This window comes from Molossus molossus, unplaced genomic scaffold (genome assembly GCF_014108415.1).
Source record: "Molossus molossus isolate mMolMol1 unplaced genomic scaffold, mMolMol1.p scaffold_m16_p_19, whole genome shotgun sequence".
NCBI classification, from domain to species: Eukaryota; Metazoa; Chordata; class Mammalia; order Chiroptera; family Molossidae; genus Molossus; species Molossus molossus.
In genome coordinates this window covers 43,430,189-43,450,691 of record NW_023425354.1, presented here as the reverse complement: position 1 = coordinate 43,450,691, position 20,503 = coordinate 43,430,189, and the positions used below count along the sequence as shown (strand labels likewise).

General features: G+C 53.1%; 1 protein-coding gene across 2 annotated transcripts in view; it reads right to left on the bottom strand.

Moving 5' to 3' along the window:
- The window catches only part of RAP1GAP2 (RAP1 GTPase activating protein 2), a 191,076-nt gene that overhangs the window by 85,629 nt on the left and 84,944 nt on the right, over positions 1-20,503 (bottom strand). For both annotated transcript variants that reach the window (XM_036269199.1, XM_036269201.1), the window contains exon 3: positions 19,344-19,428. In XM_036269199.1, the coding sequence (XP_036125092.1) occupies positions 19,344-19,428 (85 nt within the window). The remainder of the gene's footprint in view (positions 1-19,343; positions 19,429-20,503) is intronic.

Genomic DNA, 20,503 nt, shown 5'->3' with positions numbered 1-20,503 from the left:
CACGGGGTGCCATCCCACGGCCTCTTCCACCAAGTGCCGGGCGCTGCCCCAAGCAGCCTTCTGTGCACCTGCAGGTCAGGGGACACAGGCCTGCCTTCCCGCCCCATGCAGAGTGTCTCCCCACAGCTGCTAGGACCCCTGCTCCACCTCAGGAGGCAATGAGGCTGCCTGGAGACAAGCCACATGATACTCAGCATCCCACGTGTGGTTTTCGGGATTCAATCCACTTAATGACTTTCCCTTGAGCAGAACGGGGGTGAGCCCACAAAGTGCCTTTGTGTGAATTCGCAAAGGGCACCCTTCCAGTAGACCAACTGGAAAAGGCGTCCTCTCCTCTGGTCAGACGCAGCCCCTCACGGGACACCGGCTGGCCAGCGGGTTGCCAATCTCAGGCCCTCTCAGCCCTGGCAGTCTCTGCAGTCCAAGGCAAACTCTGAATGAGCTGCCCAGGGCCCGGCACCCTCAAATCTCCATCAGCTGAGGGGTGCAGGCCAGTCTTAGGCTGCCTCAGGAGTCTTTGAAAGGTGACCATGGTCCAGCTGGTGTGGCTCATTGGTTGGGCATCAACCCACGCACCAAGAGGTCACCGGTTTAATTTCCAGTCAGGACACATGCCCAGGTTGTGGGCCAAATCCCCAGTGGGGGGCATGCAGGAGGCGGCCAATTGATGTCCTCTCTCATCGATGTTCCTATCTCTCTCCCTCTCCCTTTCTCTCTCTTTAAAATCAATAAAGGGAAAAAAGATTTTTTTTTGAAAAGGGTAACCATGAACGCCCAGCCAGTGTGGCTCAGTGGATTAAGCATCATCTCATGGACTGAGAGGTCCCAGTTCTATTCCCAGTCAGGGCCCAGTCCCAGGATGCCGGCTTGGTCTCCAGTGGGGGGCGTGCAGGAGGCAGCTGATCGACATCTTTCACATCAATATTTCTCTCTCTCTCTCCCTTCCTCTCTCTCTCTAAAAAAAAAAAAAAATCAATAAAAACATATAAAATAAACAGATACAATAGGTGACCATGGTGACAGGCCGCCTCGGGCTGAGGCTGGAACTCACCCGCCCCCACCCCATCCTCACAACGGCGGATGGCCAGTTCCCAGAGGAGACCATCTGGGTCTTGGTGCAGAGCCCCACTCCAGTGGAGCGAGGGGCTACAGATTATCGGTGGGCTGGAGGGCCCTGCTGGTGTTTGCCTACCCGGGAATACTGAACTGTAAACACGTGTGCCTGTTTACTTTCCCTGCCAGAGCCTCGCCGGCAGCCCTGTAGCCAGGCAACGCTATCTGACCTGACGGACCAGGAGGGGGACTTTCTGTGCCAGGCAGGTCACCTGGGGAGGGTTATCTAAGCACAGCCAGCCTCAGCATAATAGTGCCTCCCTCCCCTCCCAGGGCCTCGCCGCCCTCACCCCCAGATGACCCTGGCCCCACACGACAGACAGTGTGCGCTGACGGGACGAAGCAGAGGTGGTCCTGGGGACGGAGGTGGTGGCACTGTTAGAATGGGACAGCAGCGGGTCACTGGGGTCGGGTGTCCTTATCGACCTGGTGGGCGGCTTCGCCGTTTCCCTGCCGGCCAAACAGACAGCCAGGAGGCTGAAGTTGCAGCAAGAAAGGTTCAGGTTGGACGGGAGGACAATATGCAGCTGGGGACAGGCAGTGGCGCCTCCTTCCCAGAAGAGGGTGGACAACTGCAGATCAGAGCTAGGCGAAGTTCACGTATGTCTTCCCACCTGGATGGGTGTCAGCAAGCTGCTGACCAAAAGTGACAAAGCCAAGGCCAAATCTCCGCTCCAGACTGATGGTATGGGTGTGGTGTGGCCTCTTTCCTCTGTGGAAAAGCTTCGGGACATGCAACGTGCCTACCCTTAAAACCCCACGGTCAGGGGAAGGACCTTCGAAATCACAGACTTGGTCAAGGACTCACAAAGGAATAAAATAAGGCAGGCAGAGCATCAGTGACAGGACCATGGGATCCCACAGAAGAAGGCCTACTGTGTTCTGGGCCTCTAGGGTTTCCACAGGAGAGTGGGTTTTATTTTATTTTATTTTATTTTTCCTTTATTGATATTAGAGAGAGAGGACAGGAGAGGGAGAGAGAGATGCAAACATCGATGAGAGAACATCGATTGGCCGCCTCCTGCATACCCCCCACTGGGGATTGGGCCCACAACCTGGGCATGTGTCCTGACCAGGAATTGAACCGGTGACCTCTTGTGCATGGGTCGATGATCAACCACTGAGCCACACCGGCCGGGCGGGGAGAGTGGGTTTTTAAATCCCCCATTTCAAGTGTTGGCGAGGCTGTGGAGAAAAGGGGACTCTAGTACACTGCTGGTGGGAATGCAGACTGGTGCAGCCGCTGTGGAAAACAATATGGTGTTACCTCAAAAAATTAAAAATTGAACTTCCATTTGACCCAGTGATCCCACTTCTAGGAATAAACCCTAAGAAGCCTGAAACACCAATCAGGAAGAATATATGTACCCCCATGTTCATAGCAGCACTATTTACAATAGCTAAGATCTGCAAACAGCCCAAGTGTCCATTAGTAGATGAATGGATAAAAAAGCTGTGGTACATATACACAATGGAGTACTATGCAGCGGTAAGAAAGAAAGATCTCTTATCCTTTGAGATGACATGGAGGAACCTGGATAGTATTATCCTAAGTGAAAGAAGCCAAGCAGAAAAAGACAAATACCACATGATCTCACTTATATACGGAATATAATGAACATAACAGTCTGAGGAATACAGTAGACCCAGAAACATGGAAGTAGGGCACAGACTGACATCCCTCAGAAGAGGGGGTGGGGTGGGGGGTGGGAAGAGATAAACCACAGAACTTATATGCATGTGTGCATGACCAATGGACATGGACAACTAAGCTGGGGACGGGGCGGGGATGGGGTGGGGAGGGGGTTGCCAATGGGGTAAAAAAGGTAAAATATCTGTAACAAAAAAATAAATTAAAAAAAAAAAATCTGCCCTGGCCAGTTTGGCTCAGCGGTTAGAGCGTCGGCCTGCGGTCCGGAGAGACCGGGTTCGGTTCTCGCTAAGGGCACGTACCTCGGTTGCAGTTTGTCCCCGGCCCTGGTTGGTCGTGCGGGTGGCAGCCACTCGATGTGTCCCTTCACATCGATGTTTCTCTCTCTCTCTCTCTCTCCCTTCCTCTCTCTCCCTCCCACTCTATCTGTACAAAAAATGGAAAAATATCCTCGGGTGAGGATTAAAAAAAAAAAAAAATCCCCCATTTCACAGAGGAGGAACCCGGGTCTAACAAAGCCAGCCCCTCCCACTGAACCATGACGGTGGCCTGACCTTGTCATAGGCGGAAGAATGCCCCTTCCAGGATGCTCTTGTCCTATCCTCAGAACCTGTGAGTATGTGAGGTGCCATGGGGGCAAAGGAGAACCACGGGTGCACGTGGAATTAAGGCTGCTAATCAGCTGAGCCTGAGGCGAGAAGAGGAGCCTGGGGCATCCAGGCGGCCCCCGTACTCACAGGCGTCCTTATGGCAGGAAGCAGAGGAGCGAGAACCAGAGCGATGGCAGTGTGGGACCTGGCCCACTGGCCTCTGCCCTTGAAGACACAGGAGTAAGGCCCAGAGCCAAGGCGCGCAGGTGGCCTCGAGAAGCCGAGGAAGGCCAGGAAGTGGACCCTCCCCTGGAGCATCCGGAAGGAACGTGAGCCTGTCAACACTTCGATTTTAGCTCTTAGAGACCCATTTCAGATTTCCGACCTCCAGCACGGTAAGATGATAAGTCTGTGTTCTCTTAAGCCACGAGGTTTGCGGTCGTGTGTTTCAGCAGCCATAGGAAACTAAGACAGACCTCCTGACAGGTACAGGTGCAATGAGACTTTGTGGGAGGAAGGAACTCGGACACTCTAGCCCACTGACTGGGTAGCCTTCCCCATTCCTCAAAACTGAACGCTCTGGCACACTCACGGTCTGGGCAAACTTTATTGTGATATTTGATAACTGCCTTACAGCTCTTTGCTGTCTGGCCGGTGGGGCTCAGTGGTTGAGCATCGACCCATGCACCAAGAGGTCGCCGGTTTGATTCCTGGTCAGGATACACGCCCAGGTTGTGGGCCTGGTCCCCATTGGGGGGCCTAGGTAAGCGCAAAAAGGCGGGAAATCCATGCACAATGCTCTTCCTGTCACTTCCCCACGAGGGGACGGATCCTGGGCATGGGTGCCTTAGAGCGTGTCCCTTAAACACCAGAATGGAGAACAGGAAGCAGGTCAGGAACTGTGGCCAGATTTGAGGAGCAGGAAGGGATCTTCAAAGCCTGGAGTGGGGGTGTCCAGTCACCGTCAGGGCTGGGCCTGGTCACCTGTCACCTGCCTCCACACCCAAGCAGGGGCCACAGGAGCACTCAGCGGAGGTCATGTCCCATCTGGGTCACTCTCAGAGGGTTTCAGGGCTCTGCCTCCTCGTAGCCATCATACCCTCCAAGAGTAGAGATCACACCTCCCCAGAGCAATAAAGGGTCACCAAGCATGAGGAGATGAAGATAAATAAGCCACAAATCCTTCCTCCTGTCTCCCAAAGCCCAGCCCTCCCGACCAGGGAATAACCACCCCAAAGGGACACCCAAATGTTGTCAGAACGCCCTCTGGACCTCCACGGGAGGCTGAGGCCAGGGAGCCGCGAGCGAATCCAGCCAGAGTGTCAGAATCCTCCTGATGCCCACCACAGCTGGGGTGAGAGGCACTCTGGTGTCCTCTGAGCTCGGCACCCACCACAAGGGGCCCCTGGGGAGGGAGAGCCTGGAAACAGCAGCAGGGCATCTGGCAAAGGTCAGGAGGGATACAAGGCAACACAGGAGCTGGTGAGGACACCCGCCTCCCCATAGCACTGAAATGAATTGTTTGATAGCATGTCGGCCAAACAAAGCAGATCTGGGGACAAAGTAGGCCCAGGCCTACAGCTAGTGCTGCTCCTCCGCCTCACCTCTCTCAACCCCTTTCCTTCCTTCCTGCCGGCTCCCTGCTCCTCTCCTGTCCCTGCTTCCCTCTTCTTGCCTCACCCTCCCCCCCCCCCCCCCCCGCACACACACACACACACATACACACATTGGCTTCTCCCTTACAGCCATCAGCCATCACATTCACATCTGACGCTGCAGATACTGCTCGGTCCTGCTGCCAAATCCACGCAGCTCAGCTCATTGCCTAGCAAACCCAATTCACGGGCCAACGCGCAGCTTGATCTGTTAACCGAGCCTGGGCTCTGGAGCGCCCCCTTTCTTTTTTTTTTTTTTTTTTTATCCTCACCGGAGGATATTTTGCATTTATCTTCAGAGAGAGTGGGAGGGGGGAAAGGGAAGAAGAGAGAGAGAAACATCGAGGTGAGACAGACACATGGATTGGTTGCCACCTGCACAACCCCAACTGGGGCCGGGGACAAACTGCATCCGAGGTACGTGCCCCTAGTGGGAACCGAACCCAGGACTTCCCAGTCCGCAGGCCGATGCTCTAACCGCTGAACCAAACCAGCCAGGGATGGAGCTCTCCCTTCAGGGGCTGGAGAGGAAGAACCTGTCCGCCCAGCCTCCCTGAGGGCACAGAGGTCCCGCCCCAAAGCAGCAGCCACGCCCTCAGAGGGGCCAAGTTCAGACTGAAGCACCTCCTCTCCAAAACCCCGTCCTCATGTACAGAGTGGAAATAATTTACTAAAAAATAAAAAAATGAATGTCTCCACCTTCCAAACTTGTTTTTTAATCTTTCACCTCATCGTCAGAGGACTCTTAGAGGAATTAATATCTTGTATAGAGAGGAAACATTTATCTAAACTTCAGCAACTCCTGAGCCGCCAGGTTTTTGTCTTTCCTGGTTAAATGCAAGTAAAATTGAATTTAATTATTTTTATTACAAAGGAGCATAAACAGTGCGATCCCATTTATTTATGTCTCTATCTGTGTATGATGCCAAGAAGTCTGGACGCTTAGCAAATGGTAAGGATGAATATGTCTGGGTGGTAGAATTATTATTAGATTTTGGTGGTGCTTTGTTTTTACTTTCTCTGTACTTTATAACTGCTTAGTTCTTTTATAATAAGCAATATGTCATTTCATTTAAAAATCAGGTGGGGTGGGTTGCTCTTTATTTGCAAAAAGGTCTTATAAAAATTCTTGCCTGACCCTGGCCGGTTTGGCTCAGCGGTTAGAGCATCGGCCTGCGGTCCAGAGAGACCCAGGTTCGGTTCCCGCTAAGGGCATGTACCTTGGTGGCAGTTTGTCCCCGGCCCTGGTTGGGTCATGCGGGTGGCAACCATTTGATGTGTCCCTTTCACATCAATGTTTCTTTCTCTCTTCCTCTCTCTCCCCCCACTCTATCTGATCAAAAATTAAAAAATAAAAAATAAATAAACCTCTTTCCCTAAAAATAAAAATTCTTGCCCTGGCCAGTTTGGCTCAGTGGTTGGAGTGTTGGCCCACAGACCAGAGAGTCCCAGGTCTGGTTCCCGCTAAGGGCATGTACCTTGGTTGCAATTTGTCCCTGGGCCCAGTTGGGGTCGTGTGAGTGGCAGCCATTCAATGTGTCTCTCTCACATAGATGTTTCTCTCTCTCTCTTCCTCCCTCTCTCCCTCCCGCTCTATCTGAAGATAAATGCAAAAATGTTCTCGGGTGAGGATTAAAATAATTAATTAATTAATTAATTTAAAATTCTGTAAGAAAATACAGGGCTTTTTGTTCAATGCCACATTCCCAAGGTTGGATCCATCAATGAGGATTCATAAATCACCTATTATGCGTATTAAGCACCAACCACTACATGTTTATGAAGCACCAACAGTGGGCGCCTTCTGCACCAGGCCCTGTGGCATCGGGGATGGGAAGAACATACCCTGTCCCCTTAGGACATGAGCTGGGGCTTCACTCGGCCAGATCTTCCCAGCCCCGCCCCTCAGCACTCAGCCCCGCCCCTTAGCACCCAGCCCAGCCCCGCCCCTCAGCACCCTGCCCTCTCACTTAAATGACATCCAACCACACAAGGGTGAGCAGGTGCTGGCATGGCTTCTGGGCCTCACGGAGCTCCCACCAGGAGCTGCTAGAGAGGGCAGCCCACCCTGATAGGTTAAATGGTGACCCCCCCCAAAGAAAGTAAGTCCAGGAACCTTTTAATATGACCTGATTTGGAAAAAGGGTCTTTGCAGATACACTGAAGTTAAGGATCCTGAGATGAGATCCAGGTGGAATCAGGCGGGCCCTAAGTCCCTACAGGAGACCCAGGGAGCAGAGACAGCCAGGGAGAAGAGACAGAGGCAGAGGGTGGCGTCCCCGAGCTAAAGGAATGCCTAGAGCCACCAAAAGCTGGAAGAAGCAAGCAAGGATCCTCCTCTTTTAGTGCCAACACCCCGATTTTAGACTTCTGATCTGTCCCCAGGCCCAGTGCTGAGAGAGAACACATCTCTGGTTACCAAGTGTGCAGTAATTTGTTACAGCAGTCCCAGGAAACAATACACAACCCAAGGCCTGAAGCTCCATCTCCACACTCAGCAGGGAATCTGCCCGGGGCCCGGGAAAAGCCAACAGAAGGTACCTACTGGGGCTCAGTATCCCTTCAGGAGCAAATGAAGAACCCCCCATCCACTGTCCCCCAAGGCACCAGACACTGGGCTGGAGTGTTGGGTAAATGACATGCACACGAGGGTGGGGTAGAGTCTGCAGGACACCCTCCTGAGCGGTCTCAGAGAAGAAGTGTCTACGGCACCGGAACAGAAGAGTGAGCTCACCAATGAACCCTCCCCGCGAGCACTTAGCTCACTGCCCAGGGTAATCACCACGCGTGTCCATTACACACCGATAAGAAAACACCTGTATGTGCCTGGTGCCTTCTGACGCCCCAGCCCACCCGCTCTGTCCTGTGATCCTCAAAGCAACCCCACAGGGTGGGCTCCGTTCTACAAAGAAACTGAAGTTCACAGATGACTGAACTGCACAATGTCATTTGGGTCAGGGCCAGGCCTCTGTGCCCCAGACCCGCCACAATCCATCAGGAAGGCAGGACCAAAAACCAGCAGGACGTCGCAGAGCCAGGGGCGAGGTTAGGGGAGGACACTGGTCAGGCCCTCAGAGCAGCTGGGAAGCAGACCCAAGGAGACGCCCTGAACGCCAAGTGCCCGATCAGGGCACAAGGTCAGTGTCTGTCTCGAAATAGAGACTCATTTTAACATTAGCCACAAGCCAAAGGAATCAGAAAGAAAACTTCTGATAGGGAAAAGCAGATCATAAAATACATTCTAGCCCCACCGGTGTGGCTCAATGGATTGAGCATCGTCCCATGGACTGAGAGGTCCCGGTTCAATTCCTGGTCTGGGCACATGCCCTGGTTGTGGGCTCGATCCCTAGTGGGGGGCATGCAAAAGGCAGCCAATCGATGTTTCTCTCTCCACATCGATGTTTTTATCTCTCTCTCTTCCTTTCTCTCAAAAAAAAAAAATCAATAAAAACTTATCTTTAAAAAATACATTCTAAGGCCAACCTTGGGACTCTCCATAGCCTTGAACTGTCCAGGTGTCCATTCAGTCCAGTCCCCAAATCCTTCATGAGGACACTGGCCTTGCAAGGTCTTCCTGTCCCCCTGGGGACCGCCTGGACTGTGAGCCCTGACTGGCTGAGGGCAGCCCCACTGCGGGACCAGAAGGACGCTCCCTCCCAAAGATGCCCCCGGGGCTGTTTGAATTTGCTGGACCTCGGTCTCCAGTCCTTTGCCAATCCCCTCACTGTCTTCCCAGTTTCTCAGTCAGAGCCCTGGGTCTAATACACAGGGTTCAGGTGCGGCCAATCACACAAAATGCAATTTCAATTTTTGTTCATAGGACGCAGAGAGGCACTTCAGCCACGGGGACCTGGCAGGGTAGAAAATCAAGGCGTCCTGGGGAGAAACTATATTAACAGCAGGAAAATCGGTGCACTTCCTTCCAGACTGTCCCTCTAAGCCCTGTGGTTCTCTGGAGGAATAATAATGACTGGCGTGCCCGCCGCACCTGCTCCGTGCCGCTGTTCGAAGGGATAAGCTTACATCATTTCGATCAGTCCCCAGTGCAACCGCGTGAGGCAGGTTCTCGGATACTCCTGTTCCACAAATGAGGAAACTGAGGCAGAGAGAGCTTACACGGCCAGAGAGTGGTAAAGCCTTCAAGCCAGGCAGACTGGCCCAGGAACTGTGCTCTTAGCTACTGCTCAGCATTGCTTCATCTCTGAGACAGAACCTCGGAGGGATCCGGAGCCTGGACTGGCCTCCAAGGCGGGGGCCACGTGGCCTGTCTGAAGGAAGGGGAGGTGGGCTGGAGAATCCAAGGAGAGGGGAAGAGGGTTCCCAGAGAGAATTCTGGAAACCCTGCTGGCCTGTCCCCAACACAAAGGAAAGAAGAAGGAAAAAGGCCCAGATGGCCCAGGTGCCTAGGCCTGGGTTTGGGCTTCATTAGCAATTTCTGGGAAGCAGGGCTCCCCTGTGGGGCCCCCAGCTTAAAAGGTCAGGGGCCCAAGGCTGCGTGGGAGCAGACAGGGGACTCTCGTGGGCTGGAGGCTCCCAGATCCCTAGAGAGAAGCCCTAATGGTTTCTCCAGGGCAAGAGCCACATCGCTTCATTATCATCATCATCACCACTGTTGAGCACCTACTACATGCGGTCACTCCACTGGCTACTTCCTGGATCACCTCACTACTCCTGACACCTACTCCTCCAGGCGGCCACAGTCCTATTGCGCAGGTGAGGAAACCGGAGGTTAGGGAAATGACGTAACATGCTCAGGTGATTCGTGCAGGTGGTCCGGAGCCATGAGTAAGTCAGCACGGGCTTTGGAGTCACACACACAGACCTGAATCCAAGCCCCGGCTCTGCGTCACCAGCTCCGGGATCCTGAGTAAATCACTCCACCTCTTCTGACAATTTCAATCAGAGATGCCAGAAGTAATTCATCTCAAATGTCAAGTCCAACCGGCTGGCCGTGCTGCCTGCAGCGTCTTGTGGGAGAGGATCCCGACCCACGTCCAAACTCATGGGGAAGAGTGCCATGATGAGGGACTGATATCTGCCACGGGGCAGAAGGAAGGAGCCATGGCACAGGTGCCACCTATCTGCCACCCCGACCTAGGCAAACACCGCGGCTTACAGAGACAGCTACGCAAATACATGGGCGCACTTACACAGCCGGTGGCTTTTGACTGAGATGCCAAAGCAACTCAACATCTTTTTTTTTTTTTTTATCCTCACCCGAGGACATTCTTCCGATTTTTGTACAGATACAGTGGGAGGGAGAGAGAGGGTGAGAGAGAGAGAGAAACATCGACGTGAAAGGGACACATTGAGTGGCTGCCACCCGCACGACCAACCAGGGCCGGGGACAAACTGCAACCGAAGTACGTGCCCTTAGCGGGAACCGAACCCGGGTCTCTTCGGACCGCAGGCCGACGCTCTAACCGCTGAGCCAAACCGGCCAGGGCTCAACATCTTTTCAACAACTGGATATCCATGTGGGAATGAATGGACCTAGACCCCTCTGTCGTGTTATATACAATCCCATTACATTGACATGGAGCTGAGACCTACTGCTCAAATTATAAAGCTTCTAGGGAAAAAAATGGAAGAACATATTTGTGATATGGACTAAGCACCGATTTCTTAAGAAACAGAAAGCTATAGACATAACATTTAAAAATCCATAAATTAGACAGCATCAAAATTAAAATTTCTGCCCATGAAAGACACCATTAAGAAAAGAAATGAGCCCTGGCCAGTTTGGCTCAGCGGTTACAGCATCAAACAAAGAAAAGAAATGAACCTGTATCCAGAATATGTAAAGAATACTTACAAGAAGACAAACACCCGGTTTTCAAGGAGGATGAGGGGCAAAAGGAATTCTAATAAAGGTCAACAAGCATATGAAGAAATGTTCAACATCATTAGTCATCAGAAAAATGCAAATTAAAACCCCAGTGACATACCCCTACACATTCACTCAAGTGGCTAAAATTAAACAAATTGACAACAGCAAATGTTGGCAAGGATGTGGAACAGTCGCAAGAACTCTCATAACACTGCCTGGTAGGAATGTCAAATAGCACCACCATCTGGCAACAAGTTTGGTGGTTTCCTACAGTTGAACTCTCACCTAGCACTTGACCCAGCCATATCACCTTAGGTATTTACCTAAGAGAAATGAAAATACTTGTCCAAAACTAAACAATAAAACCTATACCAGTCTCTTCCTAGTATTAGGTTATGCATTATACCCCAAAACTGGAAACAACCCAAATGTCCCTCAATAGGAGAATAAGCAAACCGTGGTATATTCATGCAAAGGAACACACCACTGACACACTCAGAGAAATGGCGTATCTCACAGAAATCATACTGAGCTGAACACAAAGGAGTACACACAACATGGGTCCTTAAAAATTAAGTTCTAGCCCTGGCCGGTTTGGCTCAGCAGTTAGAGCATCGGCCTGCGGACCAGAGAGTCCCAGATTCGGTTCCCGCTAAGGGCACGTACCTCGATTGTGGTTCATCCCCGGCCCCGGTTGGGGTCGTGTGGGTGGCAACCACTCAATGTGTCTCTCACACATCGATGTTTCTCTCTCTCTCTTCCTCCCTCTCTCCCTCCCGCTCTATCTGAAGATAAATGCACAAATGTCCTCGGGTGAGGATAAAAAAAAAAAGAAGAAGTTCTAGAACAGGCAAAACGAATGTACAGTGCAGTGAAGAAAATCGGAACACTAGTTGCTTGGGAGGGGAGTGGGAGGGAGGGATTAACTACGAAGGGACATGAGGAACTTTCTGGAGTGGCAGAAATGCCCTATATCTGAGTTAAATCAGAGTATGAGTCATTTGGGTGTATCTTTAAATAAAAGTATACAGTTAAGATTTGTGCATTTCAATGCATGTCAATATTTTAAAAATCCAGCTATACCTAAAATAATTTGCAAGAAGTGGAAGCTAGTTGGCCTTGAAACAGGAACAAAATCAGAGACAATACACTTATGTGCAAATGTGTACACTGGGGCGGTGCACACGCAGGCATCTCTGTGGTCTTACCGCTTCCGAGGGGCAGCCCACAGGTGCAGACCAAGGAAGCCCTTCCTCGTGCCTGCACTGCCCTTGGGCTCCCTGTCCCCTGGCCTCCACGAAACCCAAGGGCTCCTGGGAAGTGGCTCCTGAGAATGGCATCTGGACAGGCGACATCAGTGAGGTCTGTGTGGGGACCAGAGACGGCTCTCCCAGGGCCCAGAGCATCCACAAGAGAGCCAGCTAATCCTCCTGCAGCCAAGGCAATGGGAGGACAAGTACTGTCCTCTCATGTCCCCTTCCAGGGCTTTCTTACAGAACGGAAAAACCAAACCCCCTTGCTGGTGTCCTTGAGCCCTTCCTGCCCCCACCCAACATCCTTCCACAAATGCCTCTGCACCCTGTCCACACAAAATTGGTACATCTGAGAGAGGCTGACACCCCACTCAACTCTTCCCAGGGTGGACAGAAGAGAGGGGCAAAATGAAGAGATGGCATCGGGCCTGGGGTTGTGCCACAAGCCGGAAAGGAAACCCCGGCCCACCCCCAGGGAGACAGCTGGTTGGTGGGCAACTGGTGAGCCAGGGGGAGCAGGAGAAGACGAGACGGGTCTGCCCAGAGGGGAGGATGAGAAGGTTCCTCTGACCTCCATCTTCTTCCCCAGCACCTGGAGACTGACTCCCTGCCTGGCCACCTCTGAATGTTTCAGAGGCATTCATGAGTTGTGAAGAGCAAAGTACCAAGGAAGCAAAGTAGGGCCAAGAAGGTCTGCTCATCCCCACAGAAGGAACACCAGGCCTCCTTGTCTGCTCCTGGAAAGAAGGTCTGAGCGGGGGCCGCCCTCAGACGTGCACAGAGAGATGGAGAAGGTCTGAGCGGGGGCCGCCCTCAGACGTGCACAGAGAGATGGAGAAGGTCTGAGCGGGAGCCGCCCTCTGACATGCACGGAGAGATGGAGAAGGTCTGAGTGGGGGCCGCCCTCAGACGTGCACGGAGAGATGGAGAAGGTCTGAGCGGGGGCCGCCCTCAGACGTGCACGGAGAGATGGAGAAGGTCTGAGCGGGGGCCGCCCTCAGACGTGCACGGAGAGATGGAGAAGGTCTGAGCGGGGGCCGCCCTCTGACGTGCACGGAGAGATGGAGAAGGTCTGAGCGGGGGCCGCCCTCAGACGTGCACAGAGAGATGGAGAAGGTCTGAGCGGGGGCTGCCCTCAGACGTGCACAGAGGGGATGAAGACTGAACAAGGGTCACCTCCCCCCACCCTGCTGATCTGGCCAGCCCAGGCCTCATGGGGCTCCAGGTGCCAGTGTGATGGTTCAGATCAAGGTCACATCAAGTCCCAGCACGGTCACCTTTGACAGAGTGCTCTGCACACGTACTGTGAGCTGGAGGACAAGCAGGAGGGGCAGCCCCAGCCCCTTCACTTCATGGAGCCCAGGAAACTTGTTGTGTGCGGTCGGTCCCAGGGGCGTTAGCTCAACCCCTGTGCTTGCCACAGGCCCCTTCCAACCCTCCCACCAGCCTCCCCACGAAGCTGTCCTCACTCCTCTCCACCCCAGGAGAAGCCACATGACACAGCGGAGCTTGTCACATGCTGAGCCATATGGTTTCTCCTGCTCCGTGAAGGCCTCTGTAGACAGCAGGTTCTTTGAGGGGTGAGGACTGCGGCCTCGGTTTGACCCCATGGGACCCAGCGCAATCCTGGGCACACAAAGCCAGCCCTCCCTAAAGCCTGTTGATCCATTTGGGCATGAAAACCAGATCATTAGAAACGTGGGCCTGGAAACCATCCACAGCAGCCCGGGGGGGGGGGGGCGGCCCTAAACCCCTCTCCCAGCCCTCCCTGTGCCATCCACAGTTTGAGTTCTGGCTGGGAACTGGGCCCTCATTCAGCCCATCTGCTCGGCATCTCTTCGGTTGCTTTTTCTCAGTTTCGTATTAGGGGAAAAAAAATCCCCTTGAAAAACACAAACAGCAAAGAGGTGGGGGAGGATGAGTAGGACCGGTTGCAGCAGGCACGGCAGTGGGGGGCAGTGGCCTGGGAGGGGGGGGCTTCTCAGGCTGGAGGCCAGCTGCTCCTTCATCAGCCCCTCCCCAAGGGGAGAAGCAACGGGAAGGGCTGTCCCTGCGTGTCGTGGGATGAGCAGAGAGAGCACTTTACCAAAAATAGTTTGGGTCTTTGAATTTAACTAAATCTACTGACTGTAGTAGGAACACAAGTATCTTCAGTAGGACCTTAGGTGAGTCATTTCCCATCCGTTTATCTATAAAGGAAATGGGTTGTCCATCCCTGACAGTCTGTGACTCCCAAATTAATCAATACCAAAGGGGTATGCCTGCCACCCCGGCCCCTACCTGCTCTGCCAAAGACACCAGGTGAGACCCTCCCCCACTGCCCAGATGCTGTGGGGGGCTGCAGAACCCCAGGGGCCAGAAGAGAATCCAGCCTGCACCCCTGGTATTTTGGACTTCAGTGTTCAATAACAGCCCGGGGGTAGGGAGGCCTGACCCTGCCCTCGTAGCAGGTGGGAGCCCCGGTCTGCACATGTGACCCCACGTGAGGCTGACTGGGAAGGGTGGGACTTCGGTCCGCATCTTGAAGGACACTTATCTATGAGCTTAATTCAGAAAAGCATTACCTGGATGCAGAGGCTCAGCTGGGATATAAGATTCGAGCAAAACCAGAGAACTAGAAGGTGAAGCGAAGCTCCCCTGACCTGGGTGTCCTTTACGGACAGCACACCACAGGACTGGGGACCAGCAGACCAGGACAGCTGCTGCCCTCAAGGAACTCAACGAAGAGAAGCTTCCCACAACCCACAACACACCTGATCGGCACTGTGACACACAGGACGCTCCCTCTGTGGTGGGCAGGCTGCGAGGTCAATGAGGACCGTGGTTTTAGTCCGATATGGATCTGTTAGCTTTGCACAAAGGAAAGAAAATGGTGTGGCTCAGGTGGTTGGAGCATTGTCCCGTACACCAAAAGATCGCCGATTCAATTCCCGGCCAGGGCACATACCTAGGTTGCAGGTTCGATCCCTGGTTGGGGACCATGTAGGAGGCAACCAATTGATGTTTCTCTCACATCAGTGTTTCTCTCTCTCTCTCTCTCTCTCTCTCTCTCTCTCTCTTTCTCCTTCTCTCTCTAAAATCGATAACAACTTATCCTCGGGTGAGGATCTAAAAAAAAAGTCCTAGCCATAGACAGACACCTAACTACAGCCACAAGTCTTAGGTACAGAATAAGCCCAAATGACAGTCACAGAGAGATCCCCTAAGTCCAGGTACACCACACACTGACCCCCAACACTAACCATAGAAGGGTCCTAACTCCAGTGTGAGACCCCAAGTCAACCCCTCAAATCTTTCTCTTAGTTCCCAAGTCACAGGCTGGGAAATTCCTGAGCAGAGTTCAAGCAGGAGGAGGACAAAGCTTTGGGATCAGGGCTGTCTTCTTTCTAACGGTGGGTCACAAAGATGTCCCTGCAGGTGGCTGCTCTGTTCTGTGGGGTCCCATGCAGGCCAGCCTTACCCCCCTGACAGCTGGCCAGGCCCTGTGCTGGCCAGAACAGAGTAGGGTCAATGGATGTTCACAAATACTTTTTTTGAATGAATCAAGATGTTAACTAATAATTGCTTGCTTGTGCTCCATACTCTTCATCAGTCTCCTGTTCTTCTGTATCTCCATATTCATGCCGGCTCCCTCCCTTCAGCATTTCTGCACACTCCAGTCTCCCACCTCACAAGCGCTGTCTACACCCTCTGACTCCCGCACCATCTCCCCTCAGTCACATCAGCAGCAGCAACCAGGCCACTGAGCCCAAAGGCCACTGTGTGCTCCGCATTGTACTTGGCCTCTCCCAGCAGCTGGCACGGCGGCTCGACCCTCCTCTGTGAAATGCTCCTCCCACCACGGGTCCAGCCTCCTCCACTCCAACCTTCAGCTGAGTCCCTCAAGGTGCTATCCCAGGAATCTTCTTACTCCACCCTCGCCCTGGCGAGATCACCCCCTACCCACCCCTTCACCCCATGCTTCAATTCCCACCTCTACAAAAAGGACCAGATTTTTACCTTCAGTCCAGACCCTCCTTCTAAACCAGGCCCCCAAATACCCAGCTGCTCACTGACATCCCCATTTGTGTCCCAAGAACGTCCAATTCAGCTCTTAGAAGTCAAGCCCTCCTCCTCCCTCCTGGGTCGCTCCACCTCAGAGAATGGCTGCACCATTTACCCAGCTGCTCCAAACCTGGGGCCGCTCGTGCCTCCTGCCTCCCCCAAACCCTCCTGTCTCATCGGTCTACCACCTAGGAAATCTGAGCTCTGACCACTTCCAAATAACCTCACAGGGCCTGAGTCGGCCACCATCCTCCCCTCACTGAACTCCTGCAGAAGCTCCAACTCGTCTCTGACTTTCCACTCTGCTCCTTCCTATGCACTCGCCACACAACAGCCAAGGTGATTTCTCAAAAGTCCCATCATCTTACTCTTCTGACTAAAATCTTCAATGGTTTTGCTGCCCTTAGACCATTCTGGTCTTCTGGTTGGAGAAACCATCCCTCTCCTGCCTCAGAGCATTTCGGCACCCAGAGCCCCGCTTCCTGAGTGTGGAGTACGTGTGAATGGGACCGCTGGTGAGGTGCGGGTTCTGATCAGTGGTCTGGGGTGAGGCCTGGGATTCTGCATTTCTCAGGGGCTCCCAAATAATGCAGGTGTTAGTGGTTTCTGGACCTCACTCCGAGTGGTAAACATCTAGAACACCCTCCTCCACCCTAAGTCCTACTCAACTCTCAGGGTTCAGCTTAAACATCATTTCCTCAAAGAAGCCCTACCTGACACTCTCCAAGATTAGGTTAGCTTCCTCCCCCACAGACCTTGTACTGTCCCCCAGGGACACCGTGCTTCTCCTTTGGAATACGCATCACACCTAACTGTTCATCCCTCATTCTTAAAATTCTTTTTTCAACTCTTGTCTCTCTAGCTAGACTATAAGCTCCGGAACAGGGGCCACAATGTCTTGTTCACTACTAAGTCCCAGCACTCAGCTCATGGTCAGCATTTGTAGTGAAAAGCCGTTGGTCTCGCCTGCCTGCATCCATTTGCTCTTCTTCTCATAGTAATACCTCAGTGTTCCTTTGAGGAGCCACCCCTCTCCCACTCTTGGTTCTTAGGGTTTAGGTGGTGGACATGAGACCCAAGTCTGGCCAATCAGAGCCTTCCATCTGTCTGGTTGCAATGATTGGCTCAGAGATAGACATGTGACCTAAGCCAGGCCAATGAGCTTCTTCCCTGGAACTTTTGTTAGAACTACTGGGGAAAAGAGACTCTTCACTGGAGTTACTTAGCAAGTAGAAACAGCAGTCACATTCCTGTCATCACAGAGAAAGAGTTTAACAAAGAATGAACCAATACAGAAGAGAGCTGCAAAGAGACAGATTTCATGGATACAGCCATGCCTGGAGTCTATACTTGCCATTACAAAGGCAATAAATTCCCTTTTATTCTTAAGCCAAAATGAGTTATGTTTCTGTCACTTAAAACCAAGAGTCACTTTTTTTCTTGTATTTCTATATCATTTTTTTAATTAATTTATTTTATTACAGATGTTTCTCCTTTTTCCCCCATTGACACCCTCGAAACCAAGAGTCTTGAATAATAAACATTCAAATAATTTTGGGTGTTGAATGAATTAAATGAGTATGTGAGTAATTAAAGACTGCCAAGAGCCCTACCCAGTTTGGCTCAGCAGTTAGAGCATCGGCCTGTGGACCAAAGAGTTGTGGGTTGGTTCCAGTCAAGGGCATGTACCTTGGTTCGGTCCCCAGCCCTGGTCAGGTCATACAGGAGGCAACCAGTCAATGTGTCTCTCTCATGTCGATGTTTCTCTCTCTCTCTTTTTCTCTACCCACCCCCCATCCTTCCCTCCCAATCTATCTGAAGATAAAGGGAAAAATATCCTCGGGTGAGGATTACAAAATAAAGATTAAAAAATAGAGACTGCCAAGAGAATTCAGCGACTCCTAGGAAACAGAAAGTTCTCCCTGCAAACTCCCGCCATCCATGAGCACAGAGACAAGCATCCCACACCCCATTTTGCAGACCAATGTGCTGAAAGTCAGCACTCCACCGTGCAAACAAGACCCCAGCACCTGGCTCGGATGCCAGCACTGTGACAAGGCTGATGAAGGTGGGCTGGCTTTCAGTGCCCCCAGGTACCCCACCAGGAGGAGAGCAGAGCTGTCCTCAGTCAGCCCTAAGCCCCGCCCACTCCTGAATCCTAATCCAGTCAGGGCAGGTGCTGGCTGCCATTCAGTGATATTACCCCCAGTGCATGGTGGGCATCCAAAAAGATGGTTTTTATCTACTTCCTTTGGGTGTATCACTTTGCAACAGATCCGGTCAGGGAAGAGGGGTGCAGCAGAGAGCAACAGGGAAGAGCCCTAATGATGTCCCTGTGAGTCGCCTCACGGCAGAGCTCCAGGAAGGAGATGGAGGCTGGCCTAGATGTCCCCTCAGCTGATTCAGGAGGCGGTGACTGTTTCAAAGCTAGTCCTCACCTGGCAAAATGTAAGGGAGGGTGAGGGGGAGGTGCGCTGATCCCAGGCAGGAACACTGCCTGCGCCAAAGTCCTCCCTGGGGCCACATCCAGTGTGCGTGCCGTGTGCCGAGGGGAGCTAGGGTAAAGGGGGAGGGTGCTGCCCCCTCAGCTCCTTTCCAGGAATGGGATGAGCCTGGAGTCCTGGGATGTGGTCTCCCAGGAAAGAGACTTGTGAACAAAGTGTTAATAGGAAAAGAATCAGACTTCCCAGAACATCTAAGGCAACTCTCCCATGGGGATTGGGGTGACGGGGCCAGCCCAAGGCCAGCTGGAGGCAGAAAGACCAGCACGCAAGCTCCATTCAAGAACCAGAAGGGCCCCAGCCCACAGGACCCCTCCGCCCCCCGCCCAGGCCCTGCCGGCCCTTCTGGGCAGTGAGTGGCCCCTTCGGGCACTAGCCTGTGGCTGCATTCTGACCCTCTCCCACTCACTCCTGCCTGGGCCCCCTGTTCCAGAACCTCACAGCTCCACAAAGCCTCTCACTAATTACCCAGCATCCTGCCAACCCCACTCAGCCCCAGTCTATTTGCTCCCTGGCCCTAACACCCCTGAGCCTCAGGCACACTGTCCTGCACCGCTGAGCTCAAGTGGGTGCTGCTTCCAGAGGCGGCGGGGCCCCCCAGGCCCCCATCGGGACAGGCAGCTGGGCCTGGCACCAGGACAAAGCAAAGCCTTGAGATGCACCCCTCTCCCCACCCCTCCCCACTTACCAACCCTAAGCCTCTTACCTTCATGGTGGGAGGTGCGGTGAGAGGAGGTGACAGCGACCGGTCTGGGAGGGGCACATCCGAGCTGTTGGCCAGCTCCTGCTTCCTGTAAGGAGGACACAGAACACAGAAGAGGTGAGTGAGGGCCTGCCTGCGCTGTCCCCTCTCCTCTAAAGCGGGTGCGCTTGGGGACACCGTCTAACACACAGTGCGTAAAACCAGAGTGGGGTGCACTTTCTTGCTGGGATGGAATTAAAGCTGACACAGGGCTGCTCCCAGTGTGCTCCCTGCTCCAGCATTACCAGCATCCCCTGGGAACTTGTGAGACATGCAGATTCTCAGGTGCACCCCAGACTCTCCGGGGACGGGGCCCGGGAATCTGTATTTTAATCTCTCCAGGTGGTTCTGACACACGCTGAAGTCCGTGAACCATGGAGCTGGCGAGATGCAGGACTAGGACCAGGGTGGGAGAAGAAGGGGAGAGGGGTAAACACTTTCAATTCATCCTCTCTGGGGGCCCTTCTCAACACACACACACACACACACACACACACACACACCCCACCCTGCCAGACGGCTGACGTTGGGAGGACGGGGCTGCCGGCAATGCGAGCTGCAGGTAAAACTTATTTTAGTCCATGTGGGCTAGGACCATGGAGAAGCAGCTAAACAGAGTTGTATCACCATGACAACATGATTGCGACAAGTTCGCTGCTCTCACACACCCCCCACCTTCCATCTGGCCCTAGCTGGTGACCAGGGAGCGCTGGTTTGCAGTCTGATCACCAGGTAGGATGTGTGCAGTCGGATAAGGCTTCGGAACAACAGTTACACAACAGGGCCAGCTGGGCAGAACCTGGGAAGTCCTGGACGAGGGACTCGGGTATCCTGGACATGCCCTAGTCAGACCCGGGGATGGGAGAGAAGGCAGGGGTGCCAGTGTTAAGAGCCTAAGAGGACCAGGATGAACCATCGAAGCCTCAGCTTTGCAGCTGTTTCCTTCTCCGGAGCCCCAGCCTGAAGCAGTTGAGTCAGCCCGACACCTGGTCCCACTTAAATGACCAAAGGACCGTCCCCCGACCCTGCCAACCGGAGAGAATGCTTCTGCACTTCTTTCCAGTGCATGCACTGCCAAGGGGGCTGACGGCTCCCACCCAGCCTCCTTCCCGAGAGAAGCCCAC